General features: G+C 40.9%; 1 protein-coding gene across 1 annotated transcript; it reads left to right on the top strand.

Moving 5' to 3' along the window:
• Positions 1-1,453: 1,453 nt before the first annotated feature.
• On the top strand, positions 1,454-7,175 carry LYSMD2 (LysM domain containing 2). The gene is made up of 3 exons (XM_083370967.1): positions 1,454-1,826; positions 4,364-4,695; positions 5,912-7,175. Exons 1-3 carry the CDS (start codon positions 1,593-1,595, stop codon positions 5,958-5,960), a joined length of 615 nt encoding a protein of 204 aa, XP_083227093.1. The 5' UTR covers positions 1,454-1,592; the 3' UTR covers positions 5,961-7,175.
• Positions 7,176-11,807: the final 4,632 nt, after the last annotated feature.

Raw genomic sequence — 11,807 nt, 5'->3', positions numbered from 1 at the left:
ACATTTGCAATTACTGTTGGTCACTGGATTTAGCGATTACTAGATAATGAGTATCTTGATAAGAAGCTACTTGTCTTTATTCTACGTAATTTACTCAGGAGGATAGTTTTCAGCTACTACAAAAGACTGGTATTTTAAAATGCTTCTTTTGTTTGATCACAGTTTATGCTTCAACAACTGAGTAATAGGTCAAGCTTTAGAAATAAAACAGGTGAAAAAAAGGATTGGATTGACAAGAAATAGGCTCCAACAATAAAAAAAAGAAAAGCTGGATGGGAACTGTGACTGATTACAAAATAATCTTACTATATTGGGTGAAAAAAACATATTAGGAATCGAATTAGGTATTTTAAGGTTATTTTATATTTCAATCACCTGTAATCTCTTAGCTGTAAAATTTCAGTCATCAGACTAATAGAAATATTTTAATTATACATAAGCTAATATGTCAGTGCAAAGTCTTCATACAGCATTGAAGTTACGTGATGGTCTACGTGGATTATATCTAAATTTAACTATTAATTGACCAATTGTGAGCAATTTCAGACAATTGCTTTATATATAGACTGCAGCCATCCAATGTAAGAGCAGGCTTGTTGTGATGGTGGCTTAGAATTAAACTTTGTTCAATTTTTTTTTACACCACCACCAAATTTGGCATGCTTTGTTCAAATAAAGAAAAAAATAAGTTAGGTTTCCCAAGAAACCCCGAAAGTTTTCAGGTAATATACTACAGATCAGAAGAAGTCTGGTGACACCTTTTAAGGCAAACATATTTTATACCAAGGATTTTTATTAAAAAGAGGGGGAAAAAAGGACTTGCAGTGGTACAGTATCACAATCATGCCATGGTTGTCCACTAGAGGGAACAACAGCACATCAAATGCAGTTAGGAAAAGTTTCCAATTTGGAAATCCTTGCCTTTGATCTTCTAACAACAGAAGATGAAGTTTGTATACAACCCAAAATAAATATTTCCCTGCTTTAAAAACAACAACAACAACAAATCTACGTTAATGATGAAGCGCTGCAGATCCTGCCACTGGCGACAAAAAACTACCCTCCGTGACTCCCTGAGAGAACGCGTGTAAATCAACTGCCCGTGTTCCCACAATTCGTTGAACCCGTGTACATAAGTTTTTATTTATTATGGAATGATTTATACTAAGAAATGCATGTATTACATGTCTGTGTGTATGTTTGCATATGTGTGTGCGAGACCCAGGTCTCCCCGAGGCCCTTCACTGACCTGCACAGGAGTGTCGTGAGAACGCGGCCCCAGGTCACGGGCCGGGTGGGGGGGGGGAAGGAAGGTCGGCCGGGGACAAGACCTTCCCCTCAGCGGGGAGCGCGTACAGAGCATGCGCGAGCCTTGGCGCAGGCGTAGAGGGGCGGCCTGGCCTCGGGCGCTCTCCTTTCCCCCCACCCCTCCCTTCGCGGGGCGCCGGGTCTCCGGGGCGCACGCGCACAAGGCCGCCGCTCGCTTCCCGCCTTTCGCGCCTCGGGGCGCCGCTTTCGCTCGGTGACCTCCTGAGGGAAGCGGAGGAGCAGCTGCCCTGCCCGCCATGGCCCCGGCCTGCCGCTGAGCTGCCATGGCCGAGTCGCTGCTGCCTCTGCCCGGGCTGTCCCTGCGGGAAGAGCCGCTGCCCGGACCCGGCGCCGCGGCCGAAGGAGAGGCCGAGCTGTCGCTGAGCTTGGCGCGCACCAAAACGCGCTCTTACGGCAGCACGGCCACGGTGCTCGCCCCCTTGGCGGAGCGGTACGTGGAGCACCGCCTCAGCCCCGGAGACACCTTGCCGGGCCTGGCGCTCAAGTACGGCGTGACGGTGAGCGCGGGGGGGGGTCTGGCCCGGGAGCCCCTGGAGGGAGGTGCCCGTGGGGAGTCGCGCTGGTCGGGCGGGGACAGCCTGGAAGAGGGCAGAGCTGGCCAGCCCGACACCGGGAAGGGCAGCGGGAAGCCCTCCCCGTGAGAGAGGGCACCCCCAACACGAGCACGGGCAGAGGGCACCCCCTCTCCCTGACAGGCAAGAGGAAGGAGCCCCCCAACACGAGGAAGGAGGCCCCCTCCACCATTATGGGCGAAAGGACCCCCCCTCCATGAGAGAGAGGGCACCCCAACACGAGCAAGGGCACAGGGAACCCCCTTCCATGAGATAAAGGGCAGAGGGCACCCCCAATTCGAGCAAGGGCACAGAGAACCCCCCCTCCACCCCCCCTCCATGAGAGCCTTGGTGGAGCAGTGGGCTAATGCCTCCTTAAGTAACACCAGCTGCCTGCAATTAGTGCAGGTTCGAGTCCCACCAGGCTCAAGGTTGACTCAGCCTTCCATCCTTCCCAGGTAGGTAAAATGAGGACCCAGATTGTTGGGGGCAATTAAGCTGACTTTGTAATAATGCCCTTGAGAATGTGTGTGAAAGCCCTAATAAGCAGGCATATACATAGAATGAAGGCTACTGCTAAGCTTGTAAGCCGCCCTGAGTCTTCGGAGAAGGGTGGGATATAAATGTAATAAAAATAAAAAAATAAATAAAATAAATAAGATAAAGGGCAGAGGGCACCCCCAATTTGAGCAAGGGCACAGGGAACCCCCCCTCCATGAGTATGGGCAAAAGGACCCCCCTCCATGAGAGAGAGGGCACCCCAACACGAGCAAGGGCACAGGGAACCCCCCTCCATGAGATAAAGGGCAGAGGGCACCCCCAATTTGAGCAAGGGCACAGGGAACCCCCCTCCATGAGTATGGGCAAAAGGACCCCCCCTCCATGAGCATGGGCAGAGGGTCTCTTTCCCCAAGCATGTACTGAGGACCTTCTTGGTGGCACTCACTGCCAGGCACCCACTTTTGGCACTGAGACTCTGCAGCTGAAACAAGGGAATAGGAACTTTTCTCAAATCCCCAGTTCCAGTCCAGTAATCCCTGCTAGATTCGGTTCAGCCTCAGATAGGAAAGCTGCTGGGTGACAAACCCGCATGTTTTTCACCCCCCCTCCCTCCCCCCCCGCCCCACTTCTCAAAAACTAGAGGAATTTGTTGGAGGAGGAGAGTGCTTCTGCCCTCATGCAGAGTGCTTTCCACGGGAATCATTGCAACCGACCTGGCTTGTCTAAGCTAAGCAGTTTACATACTTTGGCTTTTCTCCTCATTTAACGGACATCTCAGACCAATATGGCTAATATTAAGGGGTCACATCTTAACTTGCGTGCAGGGAATCGGTAGGGGTTTTTCAGACAGACGGCCTTTTCATACAAAAGGAGATTTGGAGGGCATCACTACAACTGTAGAGTTGTTGCAATGAGTGGATGTGGTATCTAACAGAGACTTGAATCTGGAATTTTCCTTGGTCGCTGGGCCCTTTGAAGGTTGAAAGCGAAAGTCAGTCTTTGAACATAAGATGGTGTGCACTACAGAATTGCTGTTCTTTCCTATCTTCTTTGAACTGTGGCATTTTGGATATCAATCATTTAAAAGTTTGCCTTGCTGAAACGATTGCTAAGATTTGTTGAATAGCAACAGTTGTTGGCATAATCAAGATTTGTAATACATCACTATTAATAGGACAAGGTTGAAGAGTGTATATGCATTGATGGAACTTATAAGCCAACATGCTCATTCTGAGACACTAATTCTGTTAGCTGCATTGAATATACAGTCACTCAAAATTGAGACAATTTCCATAGAGTTGTAGACCACATTTAGGACTAGAACAGTAAGTGATGAGTTTTATTATAATTGCTTTCAAATGTGGGCCTGTGAGAGTATTGTATTGCAATAGGTCTGTAATGCCAAACTTAAATTTAAAAGTTTCTGGGGAAAAAGTGTGAGATCTTATAAGATTCTTCTAAACTTTATGCTGTTCAATCATTAAACTGCTGAATGAAAAATAGTCTTTAACGTGGTTATGGGGAGAAAATGTAAAAGTTCTAGTTATATAATAGCTTTAGGTACGTTATTTATTCAACTGCAATTAGCAACTAGAGTATCAGGTTGCTTGTTCTTTGTGAAAACAAATTCCTGAGGAAACATTTGTTTTTTATAGTTAATGTATGAAAATGATATCGACAGAAGAATTCATCCTTTTGGAAACTGAATTGCTGTAAAAATTCAAAACACAAATTGAGTTTCCATTTTTAATTTGTTCAGTTAGAGATGTAAATTAGTTTCCAAATGTATTTTTTCCAACCAACTTTTATCATATGCCCGTGGTATCACAGCTCTAACAATACCGGTCCCCATTTGGAAGGATAGCCAAAAATTAACCATGTTAAAGATACATCTTCAGAAATAAACTTATGTAATAAGGTAGCTGTAGGCTATTTTAATCCTTGTTTCACTTGGACTGTAAATATAACTATTTCTCTTTCAGATGGAGCAAATAAAAAGAGCAAATAAACTTTTTACAAATGACTGCATATTTCTTAGAAAAACATTAAATATCCCAGTTATACTGGAAAAGGCGTTGCTGTTTAATGGATGTAACTCACTGGAGTCTCCAGAGAGTGATTCTGACAATCCCGCTACTTGTGAAGAAAGACCTATGACTGTTCAGGAAGACGGTTCTTCCCCCAGTCCTCAAGAATCCGACAATCGACTTCCCCCACCTGAAGAACTCTCTGCCAAAGATTTTCTGCACAGAATGGATGTGCAGATCAAATTGTCCAAACAAGCAGCTAAGAAATTAAAATCTGAAAATGACAGGTAAAATCTTATCCATCTCTTTATCTAAAATATGTTTTTATTTGAAACTGCTGGGAAACTTTAATAGATGGTAATATAGAAAACAGTATATAAAACTGTTGTTAAGAAAGCTACTGAATTTTCAATATCATAATTACAAATGATCCTAAAGCAAAAGTTGGAATTAGAATTACTTTGAATCTCCATATTGAATTGATTAGTGAAGTTTTGGGTGAGTGTGTGTGTGTGTGTGTATGTATGTGTGTACACACACACACACACACACACACACAGAGAGAGAGAGAGAGAGAGAGAGAGAGAGACATACACACACATATATGACGTACCCCAAATCAGTCTGATGGAGATAAATAGAAGGGAATTTATTAGATCCAGAGAAGACAGCAGTGACCTAGAGCTGAACCAAGAATTATTTCTAGTTAAATTACTTGAAGTCTAAACCAGAAGAGGTGAGGTAGGAGTGGAGAGTAGGGAGATGATGCAACAGAATGTCAGTTGCGACTATATAATGATAATACTGTACATCTTGTTTTCTCGCTTTAAAGTTCTTACATGATCCATTAGTGGAAAACTAAATGCACTGACCATTTCACATGCACATCTATGCTACTAGAAAAAGCTTTAGGTTTCTTTGCTCTCTCTAGAGCGGGGGTCCCCAATTCCCGATCTGTGGACCGCCACCGGTCCGGGGTATGCCAGCAACTGGGCCGTGAAAACAAGCGAAGCCCCATCTGCGGGAAGTAGGAAGAACTCAAAAACACGCCTTCTCCGGGCTGCTGAAAAACCTTTCTCCATGGAACTGGTCCCTGGTGCCCAAAAGGTTGGGGGCCACTGATCTAGGTTAAGAAAATGCACTTTCAGAGGATTGGAAGAAAAAGAATGAATAGATTTTTTTTTGGAAGGATCTTCTACATACAGTAGCTGTAGTAGTCAAATATAATGTTATGTTGTGGATATGCTGTTGGTGAGAACCTTTAAAGCCCTGCATGGCATGGGGACCAAATTAATTGCAGAATTGTCCTTGACCCATTACAACAGCCTATAGGATTTCCCTTATGGGCCCTGGGGGTAAGTTGCTGCTCAGAAGAATAACGTTTTAGCAGACGTCTTCAAATCGTCTTAATTTGAAAAAATTCTATTAAAATTAGATAAATGTCTGAGGTGTAAACTATAAATAACTTCGTGTATTTTCATAAGTTTCCTTTTTCCTCAACAGGGAATATGGTGAGGAAGATTCCTATGCAATTTCTTCCTATCAGCAGTAGAAAATGAATAAAGAGCTGGAATGAAAGCAGTTCTTAAAGAACTAAATATTTGAAATTCAGAAGATCGTTATTTGATATATTATATTGTACTTGTTACAAATCATATATAAAAATTCCACTGACTGTTGCACTAAAAGTATTTGAATGTTTGCCTTCTATAGGTTAATATTCTTTTACTGTTCATTAATAAAGGAAATGCTTCTCCAAAATATTGCCTTTATATTTCTGCTAAAAATAATGGCACACTAGCAACAATGTATTCCTAAGAGAACTTCAATACAGATTTTTTTTGTTTTCGTATACATATATATAATATAATAGTAAAGGAATAATTTATTTTTAAAAAAGCTCTGTGGTCTTGACTCAGACATGGTTGTAATGCAAATTTTGTGAACTTGATGCTGATGGATACACCATGATTAAGTTGAATGTTTATGCACATTTGTATATGTCTCTGTGTTAACATATTTAAAGATATGCTCTTAAATTGAATCAGTTTTAGCCGATTATTTTAGGGAAAAAAAGTTGAAATTTTAAAATATGTATGGTAAAATATTTTTGTTTGGGGGAAAAAAGGGACCAAACTGAGTAAATTGTATTTTTTTTCTTTGTGAAAAGTGTTTGGAACATATTTTCTTGTTAGCACATATAAGTAGTTTCATGTATTGAATATGAAATGCACTTTAAAGAATTATTGCCTTTGTTGTTTGGCGTATCTGATGCTTTGCAACTACTGTACGTTTCAGATATGATTTGTTTCATATGCTATATTAAAATTTCTTAGTGTCTTTGCTCCTTTTTCCAACTATTTTATCTTTATTTGAAATCAAAATAGTTTAAATACAATTTGTCTTTGTGTGTCTTGTAATTCTCAGAAGGAGAATATTCATATTCTAGCTGAGGAAGACAAGATCACAGGATGTATAACTTCATCCTGTTTTGGTAATGAGAACAATTTATTGCATGCTTGAGGAGTGGTGCTGTTCATTCTAAAGCCAGTCTTACATAACAGATTTAAAGAAAACTTGTGTGCAAATAAAATGGCTGGAGCTTTTTATTTTAGACTTGGAAAAACTCCCAAAAGAAATAAAATAGATGCTAAAAGAAATCTGTCTTCAGAAAATTTGATGTCCATCATTAGGAAAACTGATGAATAGTAGATTGAAGGTACAGTATATAAAACAACATAGTTTTGTAGAGGGGCGATCTAAAAATACTATATCCTCTGACTTTAAACATCAAATGAATCTTGGCCTATGACACATTTCCTGTTTATTTTTTTCTCCTTTTATTCAAACACAAGTGTGTTTTCAAATGGATTGAAAGTTTCAAGTTCATCCTGGAGATTTACTGTCTGCTTTCTTTAAAGTACCATTTAAGCATTTTGATGTTTGAAGGAAACTATTTTGAAACTCAATGTGAGAATGATAATAACTTGTCCGATCTCTGGTTTAAAGACAGCTATATGTAGAATTATATTGGGAATACAGTTGATTTATAAGTGGCAAATCTGTCAATTTGTGGAATATGTTTCCAATTATTTTACAGAAACAGTTTTAAAAACATTTTTCTATTTCTAAGTGTTGTATTTCTGTTCTTAGCAGTACTTAATCATAACTCACTTGGAAAATGTTTCAGTACATTTTGCATTACAACAAAAGTTTCTTGCTATGTGCGTTTTTGTAAACTTCAGTAGTAAGATCACCAGTTCGAGGTATTATTTTTAAAGTAGTAATTTAAAGTGGTACCACATGAAGACAAAACCAAGAATCTGCATTACTTTGTCTTGTAGCAAAGCATTTAATAAAGTACAGTATCAGAAACAGGATTCTATTAGAAAAGTATTTTGAATGCAATATATGTGGTAATTCGTTACAGTTTTCCCAACAATGGTTCTTAAAGGTAAAAAGGTGTAAAGACACATCAGAGCATCTAAAAGATGTTTAGGTCATTTAAAAAGCATTGGTAAGATTAGAACTAGGGAAGAGCAGGATACTTTTATTTCCCTTTGCTGGGATAGAGATAATACCAAATGTGTCCAGCAATTGTTTTCAAATGCTAAAATGGCAAAAACTATCAAGTCTATATTATGCCTTTAAATATGCTGCATTGCTTACACTGCTTTTAAAAACTGATCTCTCCATTCTGTACAAGCCGTGGCCACGAGGATGATGCATGAGGTTGTTTTCCATTTGTTTTTATCACATAATAATATGTTACCAAATGCTGTATTGGATGTCCCATAGTATGTTAACAGTCAGTCCTCAATTCACAGGAGAAAGCGGGAAAATTGACATAATATATACTGTTAATGAAAAACATGGCATACTGAATCTGAATTATATACAGTTTTTAAAAAGCCTTAAAAGATTCACTAGCATAAGGACTGGATCATCTGTCAATTGTCCGCAGCTCTATTTAATTACAGGCAATCCTCAACCATTCATCATTTAATTGCAGGTTATCCTGGACCTAGACTTATAACGTTCGGTTATAACAGCACTGAAAAAAGTGACGGATGAGGGTTTTTCACACTTAACAACCTTTGCAGCATCCCCATGGTCATGTGATCAAAATTCGAGTGCTTGACAACTGACATGTATTTATGACAATGGCATTGTACCAGGATCATGTGGTCTCCGTTTGCAACCTTCTGAGATTACGTATATGCTGTCCCTGAATAACAGGTTCAATAAACCATTGACACCAATGGTTTTATCCTGTTTCAAAGTTTAAGCTAGTGCGTGTCTATTCCCTGTTGACTAAATATGCTTCGGACTGCATTCTTAATTTTTCTGCTGCACTCCTTCCCATCTCATATAAATGCAAATTCTTTTAATGACTCTTTAAAACGTACTGAGGAATACGAAACTAGTATGTCTGCAGAGTACACTAGGATTCTCTATTACAGCTTTTATTTATTTATTTATTTATTTATTAGTTTTTATAAACCGCCCTTCTCCCGAGGGACTCGGGGCGGTGTACAGAGGAAGGTATACAGATGAACAATAAAAAGTAATAAAAACAATAGTGAAAACAAACTGGGACCCCAATTAACGCTATCATGCCAGGCCGGACTGCTGGAACAGGAAAGTTTTTAAGTCGCGACGGAAGGTACGGAGGTCGGGGGCCATCCGGATTTCGGTTGGTAAACTGTTCCAGAGGGCCGGCGCACCCACTGAGAATGCCCTCCCCCTGGGGGCCACCAGCCGACATTCCTTGAGCGGTGGCACCCTGAGGAGGCCCTCTCTGTGGGAGCGCACAGGACGGTGGGGTGCTGACATCGGCAGAAGGTGCTCCCGTAGGTAGTCCGGACCCATGCCATGTAGGGCTTTGTATGTCATTGTTAGCACCTTGAACTTCACTCGGAAGGCAACCGGAAGCCAGTGCAGCGCACGGAGGAGAGGTGTGATATGGGAGTATCGGGAGGCTCCCAAGAGTGTCCGTGCCGCCGCACTTTGCACCAGCTGAAGCTTCCGAGTGGATCTCAAGGGCAGCCCCATGTAGAGAGCGTTACAATAGTCTAGGCGAGAGGTCACAAGGGCATGGGTGACTGTACGTAAGGAATCCAGGTCTAGATAAGGCCGTAGTTGGCGAACTAGTCGAACCCGGGAGAAGGCCCCCTTGGTCACAACTCCTATGTGGTCTTCTAGGGAGAGCTTTTATTATCCAGATAGTGCTAAAGTGATCTTTTCTGAGTTAGCAGCTGCACAAGAAATTAACCAAACACTTCTATCTAAAACATCCATTTATGAAGGAGGCTGCCAATGGTAACTATGAATTTCTTGCCTTATTCAGCTTTTCTGCCATGATCCTGCAAGACAAGGGATTGGGCTGTTCAGCTAGTCTCAGCCAATAGAAGTCAGTCTTCACGGCTTCTAAAGCCCCTCATATTTGGGTGAATTCTCTCCCACTGATATCTAGCTTTGTCAGTGTTAGCTTCCAGCAGATCCATGAAGACCATGAAAATTTATTTTGCATTTTTACTAGTTTTAGTCTGAATTGCTTCTAAGTCATTTTATTGCTGCAACCTATCGGTGCACTTTATGCGGAAAAGCAAAACAAGTAAACATACCGGTGGTCCTCACTGAATGACTACTCACTCAGTGACCATTTCAACTTGCAACAATGTTGAGCTTACTACTAGTCCTCAAAGTTCTGCCCAATGCATGCCCCCATAGTCACGTGACTGCGATCCAGGTGTTTGGCAGCATCCTGTGTCACATTATCGCCATTTGCGACCTCCCATCACGTTTCCCACAAGCAAAATCAATGGGGAAGCCAGCAGTATGTCAGGTCATCCCAGTCACGAGAAGACCTTGCTAAGTGACCTTCATGGTCTTCACTTAATGACAGTAACTGAAAACTACCATGGCTGCTGTCCTTAAGCAGTGCAGCCACCTGATATCATATTTTATATTCACACAGCTTAGCAACAGAAACTCTATTTCCAATAACTGAAATTAAGGGAAGCTACTGGTATTATTAATGGAGAAATTAAGCAGAATCAGCCCATCTTCTGACTGGAGTGCTCACTGCATGTTAATATGAATTTGGAATCCCAAAATAAAAATAAATTATTATAAAACAAACATAGGTCTCCTCATGTCATGTTCAGAATGAGAACTTAAATGTAGGATTTACTTCTCAAGAATTATTCAGTGTGCAAGCAACATTTACTAAGGAGGCAATAACAATATTCTGTGAATGTAGCCATTCTAGTTTTTGAACTATGGTTTATGCCTCATTGCAATGTATGGAGCCCATCCAGTTATGGCTTAATCCACAAACCATGGTGGATCAAACTAAACCAACATTGTGGATTGTGACTTATGGCTTAGCATGATGTTTTAACCCAATTGTGCCTTAGGGTTTTTTTTTTAAATTAAAATAAAATGTGAACCGAGCCTCTGTAAAAACATGTATCCTTAAGTTTAAAGGGAGCTTAGATCTTCAGTTTTAATTCAGGCCAAATCAAAAGTTTACAAACACGAGACATTTATGAAACCTCGTGTTGCTAGATTATATTGCATTCCCGCAAGTCCTAGCATATCACTCATCCTATATATAAATATCTGATCCTAAGCAGACCTATCTTAGCTCAAGTACTTTGCTTCACCTCCTTTTTTACCCTTAGAAATGGTTATTCACATATCATTAAGCTACTCATATCAAGAACTGTTCTTCATACATGCAGAGAAATAACACTTAATCAACAACAATGGAGGATGTGAATGACAACCGTTGCTATTGTACCTGGCCATAACACAACGGTGACAATACGGTTCTTTCTCCCTATAAAGATCTGTTTTGAAGGCTGATGCAGGGTTAAACACACAGCCTTGACTTAATGGCACACGGATGGGGAGAACAAAGTGGGATGCGCAAACAGCAAGAAAATGAATATATTACAGCATTCCAACAATACTTTCTGCCTGGGACACTAAACAAGAGGTGCCACAAAAGGGAATGCAAAGGTGAGATTTCTTTGCAAGAACGGAGTTGAGCTAAACTGAGTTAATTCACTTGAGTATAGGGTTTCCTGCCTGAGCAGGGGGTTGGACTAGAAGACCTCCAAGGTCCCTTCCAGCTTTATTATTATTATTGTTGTTATTATTATTACTTGCCCCTAGTATTGCCCTTTATAATTTTTTCAGAACACTATCTCTTAAAAGACATTTCACAAACTGGCTGTTCTCCAAAGCATATAATTTGAAAGAGCCGCTGGATAAATTAACGGGGATATGAAATATGCAGCTGTTACATACCTTGTTCACTATAAAGTGGGCAGCAAGGGGGCTGCTGATCAAAGTTGAGAAGAAACAAATAATGCGATTATAGGGTTTT

The sequence above is a fragment of the Vipera ursinii genome (genome assembly GCF_947247035.1).
Source record: "Vipera ursinii genome assembly, chromosome: 11".
Taxonomy (NCBI): domain Eukaryota; kingdom Metazoa; phylum Chordata; class Lepidosauria; order Squamata; family Viperidae; genus Vipera; species Vipera ursinii.
Note: the sequence above shows the minus strand (reverse complement) of the source record. Positions and strands in the feature narration are given on the sequence as shown.